The 24,244-nt window shown below is 45.6% G+C and overlaps 1 protein-coding gene across 2 annotated transcripts in view; it reads left to right on the top strand.

The window, feature by feature from the left end:
- SETD3 (SET domain containing 3, actin N3(tau)-histidine methyltransferase) overlaps positions 1–22,847 on the top strand; it is a 72,496-nt gene extending 49,649 nt beyond the window's left edge. For both annotated transcript variants that reach the window (XM_088464299.1, XM_088464298.1), the window contains exons 8-14: positions 7,760–7,818; positions 10,721–10,835; positions 13,565–13,639; positions 14,793–14,959; positions 18,087–18,172; positions 19,875–20,035; positions 21,006–22,847. In XM_088464299.1, the coding sequence (XP_088320425.1) occupies positions 7,760–7,818; positions 10,721–10,835; positions 13,565–13,639; positions 14,793–14,959; positions 18,087–18,172; positions 19,875–20,035; positions 21,006–21,413 (1,071 nt within the window). In that variant the 3' untranslated portion in view covers positions 21,414–22,847. The remainder of the gene's footprint in view (positions 1–7,759; positions 7,819–10,720; positions 10,836–13,564; positions 13,640–14,792; positions 14,960–18,086; positions 18,173–19,874; positions 20,036–21,005) is intronic.
- The last annotated feature ends 1,397 nt before the right edge of the window (positions 22,848–24,244 follow it).

Raw genomic sequence — 24,244 nt, 5'->3', positions numbered from 1 at the left:
TTGGTGCATTAGTGTGACATAAAGAGCAATGCTATAACCGTGTGTTGTATTGGTGCATTAGTGTGACATAAAGAGCAATGCTATAACCGTGTGTTGTATTGGTGCATTAGTGTGACATAAAGAGCAATGCTATAACCGTGTGTTGTATTGGTGCATTAGTGTGACATAAAGAGCAATGCTATAACCGTGTGTTGTATTGGTGCATTAGTGTGACATAAAGAGCAATGCTATAACCGTGTGTTGTATTGGTGCATTAGTGTGACATAAAGAGCAATGCTATAACCGTGTGTTGTATTGGTGCATTAGTGTGACATAAAGAGCAATGCTATAACAGTGTGTTGTATTGGTGCATTAGTGTGACATAAAGAGCAATGCTATAACCGTGTGTTGTATTGGTGCATTAGTGTGACATAAAGAGCAATGCTATAACCGTGTGTTGTATTGGTGCATTAGTGTGACATAAAGAGCAATGCTATAACAGTGTGTTGTATTGGTGCATTAGTGTGACATAAAGAGCAATGCTATAACCGTGTGTTGTATTGGTGCATTAGTGTGATATAAAGAGCAATGCTATAACAGTGTGTTGTATTGGTGCATTAGTGTGACATAAAGAGCAATGCTATAACCGTGTGTTGTATTGGTGCATTAGTGTGACATAAAGAGCAATGCTATAACCGTGTGTTGTATTGGTGCATTAGTGTGACATAAAGAGCAATGCTATAACCGTGTGTTGTATTGGAGCATTAGTGTGACATAAAGAGCAATGCTATAACCGTGTGTTGTATTGGTGCATTAGTGTGACATAAAGAGCAATGCTATAACCGTGTGTTGTATTGGTGCATTAGTGTGACATAAAGAGCAATGCTATAACAGTGTGTTGTATTGGTGCATTAGTGTGACATAAAGAGCAATGCTATAACCGTGTGTTGTATTGGTGCATTAGTGTGACATAAAGAGCAATGCTATAACAGTGTGTTGTATTGGTGCATTAGTGAGACATAAAGAGCAATGCTATTACCGTGTGTTGTATTGGTGCATTAGTGAGACATAAAGAGCAATGCTATAACCGTGTGTTGTATTGGTGCATTAGTGTGACATAAAGAGCAATGCTATAACAGTGTGTTGTATTGGTGCATTAGTGTGACATAAAGAGCAATGCTATAACCGTGTGTTGTATTGGTGCATTAGTGTGACATAAAGAGCAATGCTATAACCGTGTGTTGTATTGGTGCATTAGTGTGACATAAAGAGCAATGCTATAACAGTGTGTTGTATTGGTGCATTAGTGTGACATAAAGAGCAATGCTATAACAGTGTGTTGTATTGGTGCATTAGTGTGACATAAAGAGCAATGCTATAACCGTGTGTTGTATTGGTGCATTAGTGTGACATAAAGAGCAATGCTATAACCGTGTGTTGTATTGGTGCATTAGTGTGACATAAAGAGCAATGCTATAACCGTGTGTTGTATTGGTGCATTAGTGTGACATAAAGAGCAATGCTATAACCGTGTGTTGTATTGGTGCATTAGTGTGACATAAAGAGCAATGCTATAACAGTGTGTTGTATTGGTGCATTAGTGTGACATAAAGAGCAATGCTATAACAGTGTGTTGTATTGGTGCATTAGTGAGACATAAAGAGCAATGCTATAACCGTGTGTTGTATTGGTGCATTAGTGAGACATAAAGAGCAATGCTATAACCGTGTGTTGTATTGGTGCATTAGTGTGACATAAAGAGCAATGCTATAACAGTGTGTTGTATTGGTGCATTAGTGAGACATAAAGAGCAATGCTATAACAGTGTGTTGTATTGGTGCATTAGTGTGACATAAAGAGCAATGCTATAACCGTGTGTTGTATTGGTGCATTAGTGTGACATAAAGAGCAATGCTATAACCGTGTGTTGTATTGGTGCATTAGTGTGACATAAAGAGCAATGCTATAACCGTGTGTTGTATTGGTGCATTAGTGTGACATAAAGAGCAATGCTATAACCGTGTGTTGTATTGGTGCATTAGTGTGACATAAAGAGCAATGCTATAACCGTGTGTTGTATTGGTGCATTAGTGTGACATAAAGAGCAATGCTATAACCGTGTGTTGTATTGGTGCATTAGTGTGACATAAAGAGCAATGCTATAACAGTGTGTTGTATTGGTGCATTAGTGTGACATAAAGAGCAATGCTATAACCGTGTGTTGTATTGGTGCATTAGTGTGACATAAAGAGCAATGCTATAACCGTGTGTTGTATTGGTGCATTAGTGTGACATAAAGAGCAATGCTATAACCGTGTGTTGTATTGGTGCATTAGTGTGACATAAAGAGCAATGCTATAACCGTGTGTTGTATTGGTGCATTAATGTGACATAAAGAGCAATGCTATAACCGTGTGTTGCAGAGTGCGGCTCTCTCCAGGCACTGGGGCGTATTACACCTCTGTAACGTGTGGACACCTCCTATTTATTATTCTGATTAGGGCAAGATGGGGCAGCCGGGCTCTCTGTGGCAGACTAGCGCTGCTTACCAGATTACTATGCAATGTTGTCGAGGCGTTCGCCTTTAATAAAAATGGCTTTATCATCTCCTAAACCTTTCAGCTGTGATTCCCAAGCCACCCGTCTTCAGATGGTACTGAGATGCGCCTGGCGACAGCAAAAGTAATAACAAGTAAAGTAAATTAAATTCCCATTAACCTATTGACATGTGGAATCTGCAGCCAAAGAGTTGACAAGGGCCACGCTCTGTATACATGAATCAATGCCAAGGAACCACAGGTTCATACGGGATGCCGTGAAATTACTGGCGGCTGGAAAGCCGGCTGTCTGAATCCCGACCCGGGGCAAAAGATGGGTGGCGAAATCCCGACGTTTATCTTTAGCCCCACGCCGAAATCCTGACAGCCGGCATCCTGAACGAAGGTAAGCGGGGACAGGTTAGTGTTAGCCGCAGCAGGAGGTTAGGTTTATGCACCCCCGGGGGGATTTAGGACTGGGCACCACCCTGGGAGTTTTAGGGCTAGGCCCCACCAAGGGAGGATAAGGGGGGGGGGGGCGACAGAGGGAGGTTAGCCTACTTACCAGCCCCAGTCGGGATGTTGAACCTTCGGGCTTCCGGCGTCGGTATGAGAACCACCGGCTATTCAGCCGTTTATATTTCATACCGATACCATTCATATTACACCTAGATTTACACTGTGTTCCCTTATCTCTTGGTTTTGAATATCTGTCCATTATACTATTTAATGTTGCCGTCTGAAGACGGTTATGTGCTGCCGCCAAGTGGGTCAGGGCGCATTCTGCCGTTTTGAAATCGGGCAGGGCGCTGCGCACTGCTAAAACAGCCTAGCGGGAAACGCCACTTGAGTGCTCGACTTATTCACAGTGCTTCTGTGAGGAGATCTGGAAAACATGCACAGATCTTTGAGGACACAGAAAAAGACCAGTGTTAAGTCATTATTGTTCTAAATGGACCCAGCCTCACATACTATTGTGTTACTTTATTACGTGCTGTGTGCTGCCTTTACCGTGTTAACCGCATGCTGCGGGTCACTGGGCCAGCTTTTATAATATACACTGATCTTTATGTTAAACGCATCCTTTGTTCAAGTACTGGCGGCACCTGCCATTTGTGGGTGCATCTGTTCTATGCGTGTCCTGAGGGTGCACTTTTATCATCTCTATTATTAATGGACGCTACTATTGCAGTCATCATGTAGTGAACCTTACTAAGGAGCAGCATAGGTCGACGACCCTACCTCTTTCTGTCCTAATCGTCTTAGGTATAACATAGGCGCCGGTGTGGGAAGATGTTCTTAGTACTGTAATCTTCCTCGGAGCCAATATACAGCGTGCTGGCAGCTCGGTGATGTCACAGGATGTTTCTCGGGACCCCAGTAACGGGGCTGTTCAACTTGGCATTAATGCTCATGAATATTCATAGCTGGCCGGAGGAGTTAAACCTTGTGCAGCCATGTGAATAGGTGAATACAGAAGGATTGGTCATACCTGTAACACGCAGTAGCTGTCCCCGTGTTACGTTCAGATGCTGTCTTCCTGTAGTGTGGCCACAAAGCCAAATGCTTAGGCTTCTGGGACGGTGCTCTGTGCAGTGTCACTGTGTTAGTATGGGAACCAGGCGACAGCCCTCCAAAGAGGGGAGCATAGAGCGCTGGGGGGAGCATAGAGCGCTGGGGGGAGCATAGAGCGCGTAGGGGGGAGCATAGAGCGCTGGGGCAGAGCATAGAGCGCTGAGGGGAGCATAGAACCCCTGTCTGACCCTCCCGCATCATGGGACCGTGTCACACTAAGCCAATCCCCCCCAAATACAGATTGAAGTTTGGAATACTGCGTCTTGTATTATTATTGCCCCCCCATATCCCACACCCCTCCAGGTTGCCTGTGACTTGGACGTTATAACCAGTGAAAGCTGCACGTCTCCTAGCTTTTATATCTGGGCATACTCCAAGGAATGGATGGGGGGTCAGCGCGTAGCTATATATAGGGGGTGCTTTCTCTTTAATAAGCCATAATGCTGCTAATCTGCTTTCTCTTCACACCTGTTGACCACTTTTGTTAACGAGAATGGGTATAAAACCAGATGTATTCCACAGGCACCAACAGAGCAGCGCGGGCTGGTGTGGAATGATTATGAGAGGTGTTGGTGTTAGACTCTGTTCTCTACCGTTTGGCTAAAATCCAATGTAGGTGTGCCAGGACGCCGAAGCGTAGGTGGGATGTTAGCGCAATTCTCTTGCTAGGGGTGTTCGAGCATGCACCGTGTGCTAGTAGGACATTCTGCACACAACACCAAAAAATCCCTTTGCTAAAGTTACCTTGACCTGGAAGAATGTATTTATTAATTTATTACACCCTTGTAGGGGGGGGCGAGAGAGGAAGGATGATGGGGGAAAGCTTTAGCGGAGCTCTAAACTTGCTTTGTGCGTAGACTGAAGACCTGTGTCCTCTCACGAACTTGTGGGTCCAAGGGGGACAGTTGCAGAGCCTATAACCCCTCTGCGCTGTGTTACGCAGGCACTGAGTGCACCTCAATAATGAATGAAACCAAAAGGATTGCTACATTTATTTGAGAGAGAATAATCAGGAAGGGTCAGGTAAAATGCAGTATATATACTGTACATAGAACATTGAAAAGCTGATCCCGTAGTGTTACAATCGGTGTTACTCTCCAAGCTAGAGTGCCCCAGTAGTAACGAATGCTGCTGAATGTAATCTCTCATGCTAATAGAGTTTTGTACCACTAGGGGGCAGTAGAATGACATAAATCTGAGCTCAGTCTGCAAAATCCCAGCTTTTTCCTTCCTGTCCGCTCTTTGTAACTAGCATATAGATAAATTATCTATAGAGAAATACAGATATACACTGGTAATGGGTAACCTGAGCAGACCTTTTTAATTACAGCAAAAAATATATAAAAAAAATATCCATAAGTAGAATAAGGGTGAGCGAGTCGCCCGTTCCGGGTTTATATCGCAGCGGAGGTCCTACATGTTAGGAAAGTCCCGCTGCTCATTATATCCCTACTAATCGCGGCTGCCGACCCTCATTTGCTTTACTAAAAAAAGTAAAACATTAAAAAGTCACTATATTAAAAAATAGTGATAAATACAAATGTTCCTACACCTGACCTGGTCCAACAGTACTTTGAGAGCGAGTTGTATAATAAATCATTTGGTTTAAATCCATGTGACCACTTTTGGCCATTACACTGTAGCCAATTTCCTTTTTAAAAGTATCTTCATATTACGTGATCGGTAAGGAACAGTTTGTGTCGTGATTTATTAATTTGACACAACATTTGCCACACGTTCCATATGGGATTTGAATGTTCCCCTTCAGAGGTTGGCGATTATTGGTACACACTGGTGTAAGGGTATTGCGGTGTTCTTCTGAAGGCTATGCAACAACCATTTAACTTCTGACCAGTGAATAATCGTGTGTGTGTGTGTGTGTGTGTGTGTGTGTGTGATCAATGTAGCACGACTGTTTTGTCCAGAGAGGCTTCCAGTGCATTAACGTTATGACTGTAGCCAGATATCCAGCAATGTAACCTTTTGGGCATTTTCTCAGGCCACGCTATGTACTAAAACCATGGTGGGAAGCTAGTGACCCAGTGGTCACGTTTGGCCGTTTAGGCTAGAGAGCCCCGTTATTACTTTGGACCTCTTTCTAATGCGTCTGATATTACAGGATGGGTACATTCTGACCAGATCTATTGCCAGGACTGAGATCTTTTTATGTTCTGCAAAAGTGACGTGTGGCCCCCTGCACCAGCGAGGCCTCTTTAAAACTACACACGGACCACCACACACATTAGGGGAGATGTATCAAGCCTTGGAGAGAGATGAAATGGAGACGTTACCAAAGGCAATCGGCTACGAACTGTCATTTCATAGACTGTGCTGGATAAATGACCGTGTGCTTTAGGCAACTTCACTTTATCCCTCTCCTAGGATTGATTCATCTCCCCCCATAGTCACATCTTTGACACACAGCTGGAAGTATAACCGGTCACCTTTTTTAGTTTTTTCCTCCCCTCGATACGGCTCCTCCAGGTTATTATACAAGTAGGACCGTGAGGGGTTAAACTGTTGGGTAGGATAATCCCCGAGTATCACAGCTTTCTAGCACTAAATGGCTGAAGGATGTAATGAGGGCGGGAGTGAAAGGGTTATAGGGAGAGTGGCAAGGAGGGGGTGGGAGAAGCCGCCACTGAGATCTCCCACCCAATTGGCAGCCTCACAGTGTATAATTTCCCTCAAATTGCTCACCGAACTCAAGTTTTTGTTTTATGATTGATTTATAGTTTGAGCCACTTTTACCTCATCCCCTACTGTCCTGCACGCAGTGCCAGCGAGTACATTACAGTGAGGGATGATGAATTGCCTCGCACTCCAGATGCTAATGCATCACAAGTAAAACTGGGTACGACACGGGGCTTCATTAACAGTGGCAGGAGGCCTACCCACACATTCACATCCCCTCTCACGCTGCAGAATGTAATCAGATCCGTCTGCATGGCTAACAGGGACGCAGCGGCTCCCTTCACCTCATTTAATACCGTTTCCTAGGCTGACACGGAGGGGGGGGGGGGGGAAGTCACTAAGGGAGTCCTCCCTCCAGCCTGGTGTGGACACGGCTCACCTGTCCACGTATGGAGCTGGTCCATGTCTGCTTCACAACACTACAGAACACACGCCCAGCCAGCGACCACTGCAGCCCGGTGTAATACGGTGCCTTATAAAACAATCGCTGCTCATGTTATCGTCCGCAGGGAAAGGGAACGCCTTTGGAGCAAACCCTTTAGGTGGTCGGTGTCTCTCGTCGTCTCTGTGTGAAATTGAAAATGTGAAATTTCCGAGAGGAAAGAAAAACTCTGAAACATTTGTTTAGAGAGCATAAGCTGCAATGCCTAATTAATTCCCGCTTCCTACCCTGACACGTATAAATGATGGCTGCCGCTTGCCCATCGCATCCACCTTATATTGTTACATTTGCGCTGCCTGTGAGTTCCCGTCTCAGAATACGGAGACACAGATTAATGGGAGCTGCTGGGCACAACAAATTAAGTTGACGTTGATGTATGGTAACATGATAGCAGTGATGATCCCTGGGAAGCCTGTCTGGGCAGCCCCGGATTCATTCGCCTCTTGTTAAGAAGCTAAATTATGAGATTTTGCTTAGCGGGTCCTGACTGTGTTTTCTCTCTTCCATCCCTCTCTGTTCCCGTAATCCTCAGACCCATCCTAATGCCAGCAAGCTACCCCTGAAGGACTCTTTCACCTTTGATGACTACAGGTTGGTGCAGTTTTTGATGCCGCTTGTAGAAATGCTGTTCGCTGTCTTTAGTCCTTATGGAGTACACATTCCCTGACATATGCACAGCTACTGATTCTTATGGTGCATACACACGGTCAGATTGGTCAGATGAGCGATTGAACGATTTTACCAAACGATTTTTGACTGCATTAAAATGAATGGAATCGTCCAAGTCTGACTGCAAACACATCAGATGTCAGATATCGTAATCTGACCATCGGGAACGCGCATCGTTCAAATCGTTCATCTGACAGATATGTCAGATTTTCCTTCAGATATGAACGATTGAACGATTTTTTTAAATGGTTATCGTTCAGATCTGGAGAAAAATCTGACCCGTGTGTATGCACCATAAGGGAATACATGGTATGAATCGAAGGAGCTAAAAGTACACTATGTAGACAAAAGTGATCGGACACTGACAGCAAATAGGTTGACGAGATATTATTGACGTCGGTACTTTGTAGGTCCATCACGTGCAGCGATTATTGCAGACGCCCTTCTCGGCGCACACGGCCTGATTCAGCAGGGAACGCAGTTGTTTATATGCTCGCAATTGGTTGATTATCTTGCAATGCGTATGCGTCGCAGTGCACAAGCCATACGCTGCGATCAGAACTGCGGTCACAAAAGCTACGCAGGCCCATGGCAGAGTGATTAACAGGAAGTACCGTTTGTGGGCGAGGGGGGGGGGGGGGGGTCGGGCAAACGCAGGCGTGCCAGTGCATTTCAACACCGTTGCAGGGGCGTGCATAAATTAGCCACTGCGATACCAGACGCCGCCTGAGGCCTCATAGCTTGTGCTGCAGTAAGCAATTCCTGAGTACGGTCTGGGCTTCATTAACTGTACGGTGTTACGCGATGTTACCGATTGTTTCGGTATGCTGCCAAAGTATACGGATGTGAGTAAGGGGAAGTGGGCGTCCTCATGTCAGGCTGCGATCACAATGTGTATTCAAACATTTACATATCGCCGCTGATATTAGCAACGCGTGCGTATGAGCAGAATAGCGATCCGTAGGGAATCCGACTCTGTCCACAAGTCCCTGGACAGCAGCAGGCGGTATGTGTTACCATCCCTTCCCAAGTACAGTGACCAACTGCGACACTGAGGAAAGTCGCGTCGGCCTAGGACACTCCGGTTGCTCCAATTCCTCCCAGAGGTTCTCATTGGGGTTAAGAACTGAACTCTGAGCTGGTCAGTCCATCCGGGTGACCGAATTTGAAACATGACAGGTGGCATTGTCATCCTGATAAAAACATTTGTTTCCGTAGTACTGCAAGTGCCTGGGCCCCCCTACCAGGTGTTCTTGTCGAAACCGCCACATTAGTGGCATTTGGAACCTGTGTGCAGGTATATGCATGGTATGCAATTCGCTTACATGTCCAATCAATTTTGTCTACACAGTGTAGTTCTTATGACACGGTAGCATGGTGTGTGTCGTGAATCCCAGGCAGATACAGAAGGCAATCGCTCGGACATGTCAGCGTATTAATTAGCCAATAAGTTACATCTCAGTGCAGCTATTATTGTGATCATTCGTTTATATAACGCCACCATACTACGAGCATAAGTAATCATTCACTCATTCATTGGAGCTTACAATCTAATCTCCCCCCCCCTCCACTACCACTCATCCGCTCTAGGGTCCCTTTTGTTAGAAGCCTATAAGAAGCGTCTGAGAATATAGTCTGTTATTACTAAGACTCACTATGCGTGTGATTGGCAATACTAAAAATAGTCCCTTGCAGTGTTCCTGGCTTATTTTAGAATCAAGAAATTCGTTCCTAAAACGTACCCAAAGCCACTTTTACTTTGCATTATGGGAGCTGTCACTCATTTGGATGATGGGGAAAGCTTCCATGACACACAATAAAAAATAGATCGCTTACCAATACCAGATCACCCGCGCCACGCAACCCCATGCCGCCGACCTCCCCCCCTTATTCGGGACTAGGACCTGTTCGGTGTCGGCACAGTGCCGGTGTAGTCATGAGATCACAAGCAGACACCTAAGCAGAGTCTTGCTGACTATAGGTCAGTGGTTCTCAAACTCCGTCCTCAGGACCCCACACAGGTCATGTTTTCCAGGTCACCCAGCAGGTGCGCAGGTGTATTCATTACTCACTGACACATTTTAAAAGCTCCACAGGTGGAGATAATTATTTCACTTGTGATTATTTGAGGAGACCTGGAAAACATGCACTGTTTGGACCGAATTTTAGAACCTGTGCTATAGGCAGTAGAGCAGCCAATTTCAGACCTGACCAATATAAATACTATTTATATTGGTCAGGTCTGAATATACATAATACATATACATATTACAGTGTTCTGTTTTATTTGAACTATGTACTTCCTTCCGTCCACCCTTAGGTGATTCAGCAGCTTATTGGTAGATTTCTAATATTTTCTAGTCTTTACTTTGTAACTCTGGGGGAAATGTACTAAGCTTTGGAGAGTGATAAAGTACCAACCAATCAGCTCCTAACTGTCCTATTTTAAACACCGCCTGTAAACGGACAGTTAGGAGCTTATTGGTTGGTACTTTTATCCCTGTCCACTTTCTCTCTCTCCACGGCTTGATACATCTACCCCTTCTGTTCCTTATTGCAGCCCAGTCGGAGATGATGGCCAGGGCATAGCCAACACTGTTATAATCAATGGCATGTTGGCCTTTTGCACCCACAGTTTATTTATTGCCCAGGCTATATAGTATATTGCAGGTGTAAAAGCACAGATTCATTTAGCAGCCCATGTTTCCTGGTGTGTTATCAGCCCTCTCTTGCGTCTTCTGAATTCCAGCGTCTTTTTTCTTTCCCCCCCTGTCCGTGACGTACTCCTAATATAATTCCGCTCATTTTTATTTCTTGGATACAGATGGGCGGTATCATCGGTCATGACGCGGCAAAATCAGATCCCCACAGAGGACGGTTCTCGTGTAACCTTAGCGCTGATCCCACTATGGGACATGTGTAATCACACCAACGGCCTGGTAAGTAACGAGACTGTGCTGTGCATCCTCTCTACCTCTGATATCCTAAACCCCTGACGTTCACAGACCCCCCCCCAGCATTTGTGTAGTGGATCGTCAGCTGCTGCTGACACACAGGGTTAGGAGACTGAATAGAGACGGTCTCAGGCACTGAGCCGGCTTTATCACCAGCAGGAATTGCTGTCACTTCCCTATGATTGCAGGTGTGACCAGTGCTCTCTTACTACAAAAGGTTTTAACACTGGATTGTTATGAATAATTCATGCTTCAGGGTGAGTGTCTGCTCTTCCTGTCCTGCACAGGGCATGATTAGTGGGGGAACTCTCTCTCTCTGCTCTGGGGGGGAAACAGATGTTACATAGGTGTGGTTGGGCGGCCTTACGCTGTCTGTTTTCCAAAATAACGTAATTGTGGAGTTAAATGGTAAAAGTGAATAATTAGCCTACATGTGCCATCTCCCTTGTTGGTGTCTATGAAGGCCTGGTCATGTAGTGTACAGGTGTATATTGCATTCTGCCCGTTCAGGTCTTCCAGATGTACTTGGGCTATAGGAGCTACTGCTGTGGTGTTCTGATCTCAATAGGAAAGGCTGCTTCTGTTTCTGGAGAGGATACTGTTTGCCCTGTGCGGGTGTTTCTGGATAGGATACTGTGAGCTCTGTGCGGGTGTTTCTGGAGAGGATACTGTTTGCCCTGTGGGGGTGTTTCTGGAGAGGATACTGTTTGCCCTGTGCGGGTGTTTCTGGAGAGGATACTGTTTGCCCTGTGGGGGTGTTTCTGGAGAGGATACTGTTTGCCCTGTGCGAGTGTTTCTGGATAGGATACTGTGAGCTCTGTGCGGGTGTTTCTGGATAGGATACTGTGAGCTCTGTGCAGGTGTTTCTGGAGAGGCTACTGTTTGCCCTGTGCGGGTGTTTCTGGAGGAGATTCTGTGGGCCCTGTGCAGCTGTTTCTGGGGGGAAAACTGCAGACCTGTGCGGGTGTCTCTGGAGGGGATATACCGCGGGCCCTGTGCGTGTTTTTCTGGAGAGGATACTGTGGGCTCTGGGCCTGATTCAGACCCGCTCCGTCGTGCGCATGTGCGAGACCCGAATAACGACGGCCAAGCCGTCGTTATGGGTCTCGCACCAAAGGGGGCGTGCTGTCGATGGTGACTGACAGCATGCACCCTTTGGTGGGCGTGCCGGGGGCGTGGTTGCCCAGACGGTTGCGTTCCCATGGGAATGCCTAGCGTCTGGGGCCGGCCCCACTGACTGACATCACTAGTGATGTCAGTGGGAGTGTTTTTGGCTCTGATAGAGCCAAAAGCACTCCAGGGCTTGCGGCAGTGAGACCCTACCACAAGGGTCTCGTCGCAAGCCCGATGGTCTTGACCATCATTTTGGCCGCTCGCTATAGCTGTAGGTGGTCCCCCACAGCTATGCGAGCGGCCAGGAGGCCGCTCCAAAAAGGCGGAGGGACGGCCCTGATTCAGAGCGAGCGCTATGTCAGACCGTCCAGCTCTGAATCAGGGCCTCTGTGTGGGTATTTCTGGAAGGGATACTGAAGGCCCTGTGCAGATACTTCTGGAGGAATACTGTGAGCTCTGTGCGGGTGTTTCTGGAGAGGAATACTGTGGGCCCTGTGCGAGTATTTCTGGAGGGGGTACTGTGGGCCCTGTGTGGGTATTTCTGGAGGAATACTGTGGGCTCTGTGCGAGTATTTCTGGAGGAATACTGTGGACCCCGTGCGGGTATTTCTGGAGGAATACTGTGGACCCCGTGCGGGTATTTCTGGAGGAATACTGTGGACTCTGTGTGAGCGTTTCTGGAGGAATACTGTGGGCCCTGTGCCGGTATTTCTGGAGGAATACTGTGGACTCTGTGTGAGCGTTTCTGGAGGAATACTGTGGGCCCTGTGCCGGTATTTCTGGAGGAATACTGTGGGCCCTGTGTGGGTATTTCTGGAGGAATACTGTGGGCCCTGTGTGGGTATTTCTGGAGGAATACTGTGGACCCCGTGCGGGTATTTCTGGAGGAATACTGTGGACCCCGTGCGGGTATTTCTGGAGGAATACTGTGGACCCCGTGCGGGTATTTCTGGAGGAATACTGTGGGCCCTGTGCCAGTATTTCTGGAGGAATACTGTGGGCCCTGTGCGACTATTTCTGGAGGAATACTGTGGACTCTGTGTGGGTATTTCTGGAGGAATACTGTGGGCCCTGTGTGGGTATTTCTGGAGGAATACTGTGGGCCCTGTGCGGGTATTTCTGGAGGAATACTGTGGGCCCTGTGCGGGTATTTCTGGAGGAATACTGTGGGCCCTGTGTAAGTGTTTGGTGTGTACAGTAGATGTTATGGATTCTATAGATCTCTAGAACAAGAAGACAAATTATACTTATAATGCAGTTACAATAGTATTCAATGTACAATATCTACCCTATACTACATATCCGTAATATATATTGTTCTGTTCTTTAGCCCCTTGCCAGACGATTGTCAGTTTTGCAGAACAGCACAAGAAAGCAGGTGGTGAATGAGAATCCAGTTTTGCTTCTCTAAATACGAAGTGTTTGTGATTCCCAGTAGGTTTCATAAAATATTCAGCTCCAAACCTGTCACGTCAGGTGGAACAGTCACACGTTGAATGATTTTCATTAATGTTTTATGCCATCTAAAGAGACAATCTTGCTGCAGGTAAAATAGTATCTAATGAGTTGAAATCTTTATTCATTACTTTTCCCTTGCTTAGATAACTACGGGTTATAACTTAGAAGATGACCGATGTGAGTGCGTGGCGGTGCAGGAGTTTAAGGCTGGCGAGCAGGTAAGCGCTGACTTTCTGCGCAGTTTGTGTACTCAGAGCCTTATTGCAGGTTTGTAGCTGAGGGCGATATCTGACGTCTTCACCGTCTGCATAATTACTGCTGCTACTTTTTGTAGGGATTGCGAATATTCAAATCTATCTATTTATAGGTCCCCCTTTTACACAGGAACATTATGGATCCGTCAGTGCATGTTATTTAATGAAATGTTCATCTTTAGCGCGCAACCAGATGTCCCTATGCCAAACCACATTTCCGCCTTTATAGAATGGCAAATACTTGGGAGGATGGCTAGGCGATGACATTTTGTGTTTTGGTGTGCGTAATAAAAAAAAAAATATATATATATATCTAGGGGTGAACGGATTCGGTTCTACTCTGTTCCGTTCGTTTTTTTTAACCGAATCTTATTGGCTATCCAAAACTTGTGACTGCGGATAGCCAATAAGATTCGGTTAAAAAAAACGAACGGAACCGAGTAGAACCGAATCCGCTCACCCCTAATATATACACACACACACATTTATTCTATGTTTTTACATATACGCAGCTTTCACAATATTTTCCCATACAATAAAACTCTAACATTTCTATACATTCTAATATCTTCTCAATGGAAACCAGTGTCTGTCCGCATAGGATATAAAATGATTCCGTCAAACTGGCATATCGCCAAACTGTGAGGCCTAATCTAGAATTATTAATAATAATATCTGTAATAAATGAACATATGTTGGGCAAAGAAAGTTTTAAACGAACAGGGCAAGAGCCCATTAGGATATATAGGATAGAAGCATATAGACGCTATAGGGAAATCTATCTGGGCTGACGCTCTGCAGGCAGATTAATGTAGTGTACAGTGGGCAGCTGTACACGTTGCTAAGCTGAGGGTACGTCAGTGCCATGTATGGAGAGAAGCGTCCAGCCGCTATCACATAAACCGCACAATAACTTTTATGGGGTGGCAGGCAGATAATTGCTATTTTGCTATCACAGTTGGATAAACAGAATAGCAGGGCGGGGGGTGGTGGGGGGGGGGGGTTCTCAGTAAATCCAGGGAACATGCGAGGGAGGATGTGGTACCAGAGTTTTTACCCTTTTTTGTACTGTCATTTTATCTGCACTTTTGTCCTCCCCTCCCCGTCCAAAACCCAGATTTACATTTTCTACGGCACTCGCTCAAACGCTGAATTTGTCATCCACAACGGGTTTTTCTTCGAGAACAACGCTCACGACCGGGTGAAGATAAAACTGGGCGTCAGTAAGAGCGACCGGCTGTACGCCATGAAGGCCGAAGTCTTGGCCCGAGCCGGCATTCCTACGTGAGTATTGTTTATGTAGGACAGTGGAATTATTTAGAAGCCAGTGTTTGCAGAATTCTGAAGTGAATCAAAGCAAATTATTTCGATGGTTTCACCAGACGAGTCCTGCGGCTCGGCCAATGGGAGGCTGCGGGTAATATCCTTAGACCTTATACAGTACCAGTATCTTCTGCAACACTCTGCTGGGGCGAGAATACAGCAAATTTACATCTATAACAATACGGGAACAGGACCGTCTCACCAGAGCTTGCAATGTAAAGCTCCCATAGGTACCGCTGTCTGATAAGGGGCTTCTGCTTAGTTTATAATCCTGAACACATTAGACCCAGAGAATTCCCTCTTCCCTGGATGGTGGTATTAAATGAAGCGATGGGACACCTCCGGGATCTGTATCAAGTGCGTGAAGCGATTTAATGCTGTACCAGTCCCTGATGTAATTAGTATGGAGAGGATTCCAGAACTCTAACGTGTGATACAGTAGGCTTGTAGTAATAGACATGGCATGCCCGTGTGTATGTAAGGAGTGATATCTGTCATGTATACAGCATACTGATGTTATCTGCGCTCGCTGGGAAATGGGTGGGAACTGTGTATTAGTTCTATGATGGTGTATATAGACCAGATTATAGAGATCTCTGATGGTGTATATAGAGCAGATTATAGAGATCTCTGATGGTGTATATAGAGATCTCTGATGGTGTATATAGAGCAGATTATAGAGATCTCTGATGGTGTATATAGAGCAGATTATAGAGATCTCTGATGGTGTATATAGAGATCTCTGATGGTGTATATAGAGCAGATTATAGAGATCTCTGATGGTGTATATAGAGCAGATTATAGAGATCTCTGATGGTGTATATAGAGCAGATTATAGAGATCGCTGATGGTGTATATAGAGCAGATTATAGAGATCTCTGATGGTGTATATAGAGCAGATTATAGAGATCTCTGATGGTGTATATAGAGCAGATTATAGAGATCTCTGATGGTGTATATAGAGCAGATTATAGAGATCGCTGATGGTGTATATAGAGCAGATTATAGAGATCTCTGATGGTGTATATAGAGCAGATTATAGAGATCTCTGATGGTGTATATAGAGCAGATTATAGAGATCTATGATGGTGTATATAGAGCAGATTTTAGAGATCTCTGATGGTGTATATAGAGATCTATGATGGTGTATATAGAGCAGATTATAGAGATCTCTGATGGTGTATATAGAGATCTCTGATGGTGTATATAGAGCAGATTATAGAGATCTCTGATGGTGTATATAGAGCAGATTATAGAGATCGCTGATGGTGTATATAGAGCAGATTATAGAGATCTCTGATGGTGTATATAGAGCAGATTATAGAGATCTCTGATGGTGTATATAGAGCAGATTATAGAGATCGCTGATGGTGTATATAGAGCAGATTATAGAGATCTCTGATGGTGTATATAGAGCAGATTATAGAGATCTCTGATGGTGTATATAGAGCAGATTATAGAGATCTATGATGGTGTATATAGAGCAGATTTTAGAGATCTCTGATGGTGTATATAGAGATCTATGATGGTGTATATAGAGCAGATTATAGAGATCTCTGATGGTGTATATAGAGATCTCTGATGGTGTATATAGAGCAGATTATAGAGATCTCTGATGGTGTATATAGAGCAGATTATAGAGATCTCTGATGGTGTATATAGAGATCTCTGATGGTGTATATAGAGCAGATTATAGAGATCTCTGATGGTGTATATAGAGATCTCTGATGGTGTATATAGAGCAGATTATAGAGATCTCTGATGGTGTATATAGAGCAGATTATAGAGATCTCTGATGGTGTATATAGAGCAGATTATAGAGATCTCTGATGGTGTATATAGAGATCTCTGATGGTGTATATAGAGCAGATTATAGATGGTATATACAGTACTTGGTAGCAGATGATTACTCGCCATGGGGTAGATGTATTATAGCGGCACTTAACGTGCCGCTATAACGCTTCCCGCTTCGCCTCTTTACCGAGGCAAAGCAGGAAGCACTACCGATGAGATGTATAAACATCTCACCGGCCGGAGAGGGGGAGCGTTAACTCCCCCCTTCGGCGCTACCAGCTAGAGACCGCAGCGCATCAGCCTAGTGCTGATGCGTTGTGTCTCTCTCCCGGCCGGCTCCACTGAGTGTGCGCGGGATCTCGCAAATATCGCGAGATCCCCGCGTGGAGCCCTGGAGCCGGCAGCCGCCGCAGCAGGGACAGCGCTGTCCCTGCTGTGGGGATAGGCTAACGCCAGGCTGTAGCTGTTGATAACAACAGCTACAGCCGGCCGAACGGTCATGCAGTATGACCGTTCGTACATGACCCTGTGCTCGGCGCTGCCATCTTACAGATCGCAGCGCCGATGATGACAGGGGCGCACAGCGCCCCTGTCATTTACCGCCCAGACCCCCGATCATACATCGGGGAGAAGCGGTATCAGCGCACATAACGTGCGCTGATACCGTCTCTGGGCTTCGTACATCTCCCCCCATGTCTTTTGTGCACGGCTGTGTGCTTGGATCAGGCCAATATTCTACCTTAGAGACACTTTGCAGCATGTCTGACCTCAAAGCAACCGTGACGACCATTCAATAAATCCCTGATTATCGTTGGGTAAACCTGGCCGGAAGATGATCACAAGTTATAGCTATTGGCCTGTGTGCGCAAGCGATTGTCTTCCCTATGTACTAAAAGACCAGCGGGCCAAACACGCCAATCTGTCCAATGCGGCCAGGTAACGTATTGCAGATAGCACGTGTCCATTGCTTTCCTTAGATAGCAAAGTTGTGTGTACGGCTCTAATCCCAGCACTGTGTTTATTAGGCCATTCTAAGATTCACGTCACCCCCCATCCCCCGTGCTGTCAACGCTCTCCACTCTACTGCGCTACTCAGGAGTAAGTGACAAGGGAAGTGTGAATACCTTAAACATTGCCATGCATTTCTTATATATGCTTTATTATTTATTGTATTGAGTGGTTTATTTGGATGTTTCTCCACTTTACGATGTTGCTGAACCTCGTGTTAATTAATGCCCCTTATCCTAAAACGTCCGACGTACCCTCACGTCCCTATCCCGATGTGTGTTCACAGATCCAGCGTGTTCGCCTTACATGTCACCGAGCCGCCGATATCTGCTCAGCTTCTGGCCTTCCTGAGAGTCTTCTGCATGAGCGAGGGTGAGATTAGTGCAAAGGTGTCCGACCTCCGTCGTTTGTCTTTAGTTAGTTTTGTTGCTATTATAGACACTTACATTGAAACTCTGTATGTATGAAAGCAGATAACGTAGATAAAAATCTTTTCTCTACGTTATCTTCAAAACATCTGATGATTTTGCAGTCGCCATACAATGGTATGACGAGGGGAAAATCATTCAAATGTTATTAAAAACGATGAGCACACTTTTACGGCTTACCGGTTTTTCACATATTGACAGGATTACCTGCCAATATGGTTAAACTGCGGCGGCATGGCGAGATCTCTTGCATGAGCAATGGGGCCAGCCGGGAGCGCTAGGCTGATGCATTGTGGGTCTTGCATGCGTCACCATAGGGGGGGAGCACATACAAACTCCATACAGATGGATTTGAACTCTTGATCTCGGTGCTATGCGGCAGTTATGCTAACCACAGAATCCGACTCGGTCGCACCCAGATATACAAGTGTCGCATATCATATTAATCAGTGCAGTCTCGTAAAGCGGTTTTGTCTCATTGCGACTAATGGCCGTATTCAGTTAGCGGCAAAAACAGACGTGTTTTTTTTTTTCCCTAGGCAAAAACGAAAGTTTTTCGACCAAAAAAACGGCGATATATTCGCCAAGAAAATAGGAGAAAACGCAATTTTCGATAAACTGGAGAAAAGTTTTCTCCATCCCAGACCAGGCGAAAAAAAATGCAAAATCCCTATTTTTGGATAAAAATATGGGGATTTCTTTCAGAACCCTTTGGACATCCCCCCCCTAATGATAAATTACCCCCCCCTCCCCCAATAAATGTCATAAATTGCGCACTTTGGTGGAAAATTACCGCGCAGTTTTGGGTGGGGGGAAAAAAAAAACCCGTTGAAAATGATACAAAGCAATTTTTTTTCCCCAGGAAATTACTGTTCCACGTAAATTGGGGGGACGTTAAAATGGGTGCAAGTATATTTTCGTGTCGTGAAAACTCAATTTTAAAACCGTAAAAAAATGCCAGCTGTGACTGCGTGCGATGTTTAAAACACTGCACACATCCATAGCGCCTCCCCCGAAAAATCAGACACAATTCATTAAAACCGTTTTCAAGGGTGTTTTGGGGGTTCTTACCCAAAATTTGCATGGTCGTTTTTCGCCAAAGTGCGCAACTTACAAATTTTTTTGTGGGGGTAATTTATCATTAGGGGGGGGGGGGTGTCCAAAGGGTTCTGAAGGAGATCCCCACATTTTTAGGCAAAAATAGGGATTTTTTTTTTTTTCGCCTCGTCTGGGATGGAGAAAACTTTTCTCTAGTTTATTTTGCGCCAATTGCGTTTTCGCCTGTTTTTTTGGTGAAATTATCGCTGTCTTCTCCTGTAGCGAAAAAAACGTCCGTTTTCGCTGCTAATTGAATACGGCCCTAAGACACATTTTTGGGTCGAGAAGACACTCGGGGCAAGCCAAGTCGCATGGGAGCTGGCGCGCTGAGATGGGCCGCTGACGAGACTACAGCAATGGAGGCTGCAGTGTCGATAAGTGAGCAGCTTATATCTTTAAGAGTTGTTGTAATACTATACCGGCCTCTTCCAGCCAAGGGGAATACTGCTATTGGTATTACAACCGTTTAAGAACCCATGTTTTCTCAACAGTATAAGTGATTTCTGCTGGTTATGGTAAGGCTGCTTCTCCTTTTGCTTCTCCCACAGAGGAGCTGAAGGAGCACTTAATCGGAGAGCATGCAATCGATAAGATCTTCACTCTGGGGAACAGCGAGTTTCCGGTGAGCTGGGACAATGAGATCAAGCTGTGGACCTTCCTGGAGGCCAGAGCTTCGCTGCTGCTGAAGACCTACAGAACCACAGCGGAGGTGACGTTATCCTGTATAGGCCGCGCCGGGCCCTGGGCTCACCGGCCAGTCCCTGAAACTGCTGTATATATTTGTCAATGTTGCCTGTATTTAAGGCCACTTGAATTTTAGGTTTTTTGTTTGGGTTAAAGCGACGGCAACCATCGGACTAGTGACGTTGCGCCTGATGCATCATGGATCGATCGCAGCTCCGTAATCGCACTCAGGTGTGCTGCGAAAATATGCCAACGATTGCTATCGCAATGCCAGCATAGAGACACCCCCCACTGGCTCCCACTACCACCATCTCACATCCGTAACACATTGCAAACCTCCATAAACATCGGTAACATCGAGTACCCATCTGCCCCTCACCCAGAATTACCGCAGCCCTGACCTCGTTGCACGCAGTGAGTACTCAAGCTGCGTATGCAATCTGACTGGCTAATTTATGCACGCCCATGCAACGGCGTTCAAACGGACAGGCTCGCCTGCGTTTATCCGACCACTCCCCCGTCACCTCCCCCCAAGCGCTCACTGCCTGTCAATCACTCTGCGATTTTTCTCCGTGGTCTGTGTGATCGCAATGCGATCGCAGTGGTGCCTTCGCACATTGCGATGCGTGCACAGTATGGAACAATCAACCGTCTGCGTACGCTTTAGCAATCGCGATTCTTCATTAATTAGGCCCATTGTTATGAATAGAACATTCTGTATTAACCAGTTAGTGATTGTTTAAGAGAAAAGTGGAACCCAAGTGGGCCGGGCCGGACATGTAGCGAATGGGTGTACATCCACTTTTAAGCTTCTGTGCTATCAAATAACAGCAACAGTATGTTTTTGAGTTTTGAACAGACTATTTCATGCAGAAAGTCTATTTCAAGAGTTAGGAGTGACTCTATTAAGTTGTAATACCTTGGGTTTTATTTTTATATCTCCTTTGTGGGATGATCAACCTATTTTTGACTCTCCTATCTGTGTCTGATTTCAGGATGATAAAAGGCTTTTGGAGCAAGGAGACCTGTCCCTTCATTCCTCAATGGCCGTCAAACTGCGTCTGGTGGAGAAGGAAATTTTGGAGAAGGCGGTAAAAAGCGCTTCTGATAACCGCAAGATGTACAACAAGCGCCTGGAGGATGGCGATCCGCTCCCGAAATACGAGGAGAGCAACATTGCCTTTCTGGAGAACACTGCATCCGATACCAAACTCCCCCTGGTCCTGAGAAACCTCGAAGACGACGAAACAGAACCGGAGGCGCTAAACATGGAGGAAGCGCTGACCATCTCTGAGATCACCGAGAATGGTTACGTCAACAGAAAGGACTCACTGTTTAACGGGACCAAATCTGAAAGCCAGAATGCTGCCGCAGAGGAAGATGGAACCAAAAACGCCAAATAAAGTGCAATTGAGGACTACTTTTGACTTTTAAAGAGATTTTTTTTTTTTTTTAAAAAGCAGAGGTTTGAGACCGTGCATTTGCTTTGCCGTGTTCAGTTCTGAACTCTTCTGCGCCTAGAAATGTTGCTGCTCTCCGTTTTGGTTTTGGTTTTTTAAATTACGACTTCCAATGTATAGCGCAGTAATAGGCAGCCCCTGACATGCCAGCAGAGCCTACGCACCCCGTCACTCTCACCCACTTGCTCTGTAAAGATATTGGAAAGTATATGTATATGGGGAGTACAGGTACTCGCCGAATCCTGGTGGTCAATCTTCATAGCGTCTCCATGATGCTCCAAAGGAGAATTTCACTTTTAAAAAAATACATATAATATATATATGGTACTTTCGTATCTTTGCGGCCCCCTGCTGGATGTGTGTTGAAGATACGGAAGTAGCGTAAACTTCAGGAAATACTATTCGGACCCTTGCGGACTCGCTGCGCTCGCCACGCTGCTGGCACGATGGCTCGCTTCGCTTGCCACATGGATTTATTCCCCCTCCATGCACACTTGGATGGTAGGGAATGATCTTGGATGGTAGGGAATGACTTTTGACACAAGCTTGTAAGCCAGTGTCCAACGTCGTTCCCTACCATCCAAGTGGGCATGGAGGGGGGAATAAATCCATGTGGCGAGGCATCATGCCCGCAGCGTGGCGAGCGCAGCGAAGGTCGGAATAGTATTTCCTGAAGTTTACGCTACTTACGCATCTTCACTGAGTAGTGGAGATACGCAAGTAGCGTAACATATATAGTGTATGTATATACACGCCATTCTTACTTGTTTGTTTTGAGAGGGAGCGTTCTAGTTTTGCCATTTTTGTCCCATTTACATCTTACATGAATATAATTTTTCAAGTTGCTGTAAGGTAAAAAAAGAAAACCCCAATAAACGGGTACAATGCTGATTATCAGAGAACGGGTGGGGTCTGGTCTTCAGCTGAGATACCGTATTTATTAGGCCGTCAACCAGAGTTTACTTTATATTGTTTTGTACTGAGGCTTTGATAATCCCCGCTCTAAAAAACAAAAAGGTTTGTGTAAGAAATTATGGCCATATTTGAAGGTGAGATAGGGGCTGTGTTCGCTTAAGTTAATATATATATATATATATGTGTAAATATATATTTTAAGACATTCACATTAACCATACAGCTCACTCGATCACTGGTAGTTCGGAGGTTTACGGGTCTACACAAAGCTTTAATCGGTTCAGTGTTGGAAGGTTGGGATATGTTAGATAGACCTCCGAAACTACACTTATTTAAACTGTTTCCAAAAGGTTGCTTCCCGGCTCCTCTAGTTTTCACGGTAGCTTAAAAAAAATTTATGGCTACTTTATTTTTATTTTTTTCTTTTCCTTGAAGTCGTCATTAAAATAAAAGTGAACAATTTATGGTGTCTTCTTTTCACGCCTCATCAAATTCAGTAGGCTACCTCACGTGACAGACTTTCTGCTTCAGCAGTTACGACACACAATGGTGCTGATTTAGAGTCACACACTGATGATTGAACATCTTTTGCTGTAGTCGCACCTGAAACTTCATGGTAAAGTGTCAGTTCCTCCCTCGGTGTATAAGAGCGCGAATGTGCAAGGACTGTGGCGCCCACTTTGTGCATCTTTAGACGCTACCGTCAAAACTTTGCATCTGTCCCGTGCGAGGTGCAGAATCTCCGACAGAGTATGGCCTCCAATGTAAGCGGTTAAGCGTCTGAGTTCACTAGTAATGCGTCACTCCCACAGTACGTCCATAAGAGCGTCCATCTCTGTGTACCTGACAGGCCACCTCCCAGTCACTGCCCAATACATTTCAGTGTCCGGACTATAGGTAGACAGTTAAAATGTTGACAATGTCTAGATAGACACCAGATGTTAGGGCCAAAAGGTTGATCCACTAAAGGTCGACATGGAAGAAGTTCGATATGTACAGATGGTTGACACTTTTTTTTTTTTCTTTTTGTTTATTTCTTTTGAGTTAGGTTTTTATCGCTTACCCCGTTGGTTAGGGACCAGGAGGGAGGGTTAGGGTCAGGCACCTACCCCGAGGGTTAGGCACCAAGGCAGGGTTGGGGTTTGGATGAAGATTAGGGTTTGACCTTTTGACCCTGTCGACCATTTGTACCTGTCAACCTTCTTTTCTTCCATGTCAACCTTTAGGGTGTCGAACCTTTGTCCCTGTCGAACCTTTGTGCCCGTCTAACATCTGGTGTTTATCTAGACATTGTCGACCTCTTAACTGTCTTTATCCCACACCTATACATTTCCGAGACTGAAAGAGTTGAGAGGGCTGAGAGATGAGAGCTAGAGCTGATGAGCTTGGAGGAACATGTGTGTTTTCAGGGGGAGTTGAAGCCGTGCAGGCTGGTAGACAGCCTAATAGGTGGGGGGGGGGGGGGGAACGAGCGGCACAGGAGTGTTTATCTAATGCAGGGGCAAGTTGACTATCCAAGGGAGAGCAGAGAGGTTTTGTAGAGTGGGATGAGATCAGATGTAGGATGGTGAGTAGTTAAACTAGATCCTCAAAGGGAAGAGGAGCTGACTACTCTAAAGCTGGATACACACTAGATGTTATGTCGCCCGACCCAGCGTATTGGGCTGACATTGGCCAGTGTGTACCCACTATGCACGCTCCCGCGAGTCATCTATCGTGGTCGTTCCATCGGCCTGCGTGAAGGGCCGATGGAACGACCCAGATGCTGACACCAGTATAGTGGATAGAGCAGGTGCACGACATGTATTGGACCATAGGCCATTGCATCGTGCAGTGTGTACCGACTGCCCGATATATCG

This window comes from Taudactylus pleione, unplaced genomic scaffold (assembly GCF_031769625.1).
Source record: "Taudactylus pleione unplaced genomic scaffold, aTauple2 ptg001628l, whole genome shotgun sequence".
NCBI classification, from domain to species: domain Eukaryota; kingdom Metazoa; phylum Chordata; class Amphibia; order Anura; family Myobatrachidae; genus Taudactylus; species Taudactylus pleione.
Note: the sequence above shows the minus strand (reverse complement) of the source record. Positions and strands in the feature narration are given on the sequence as shown.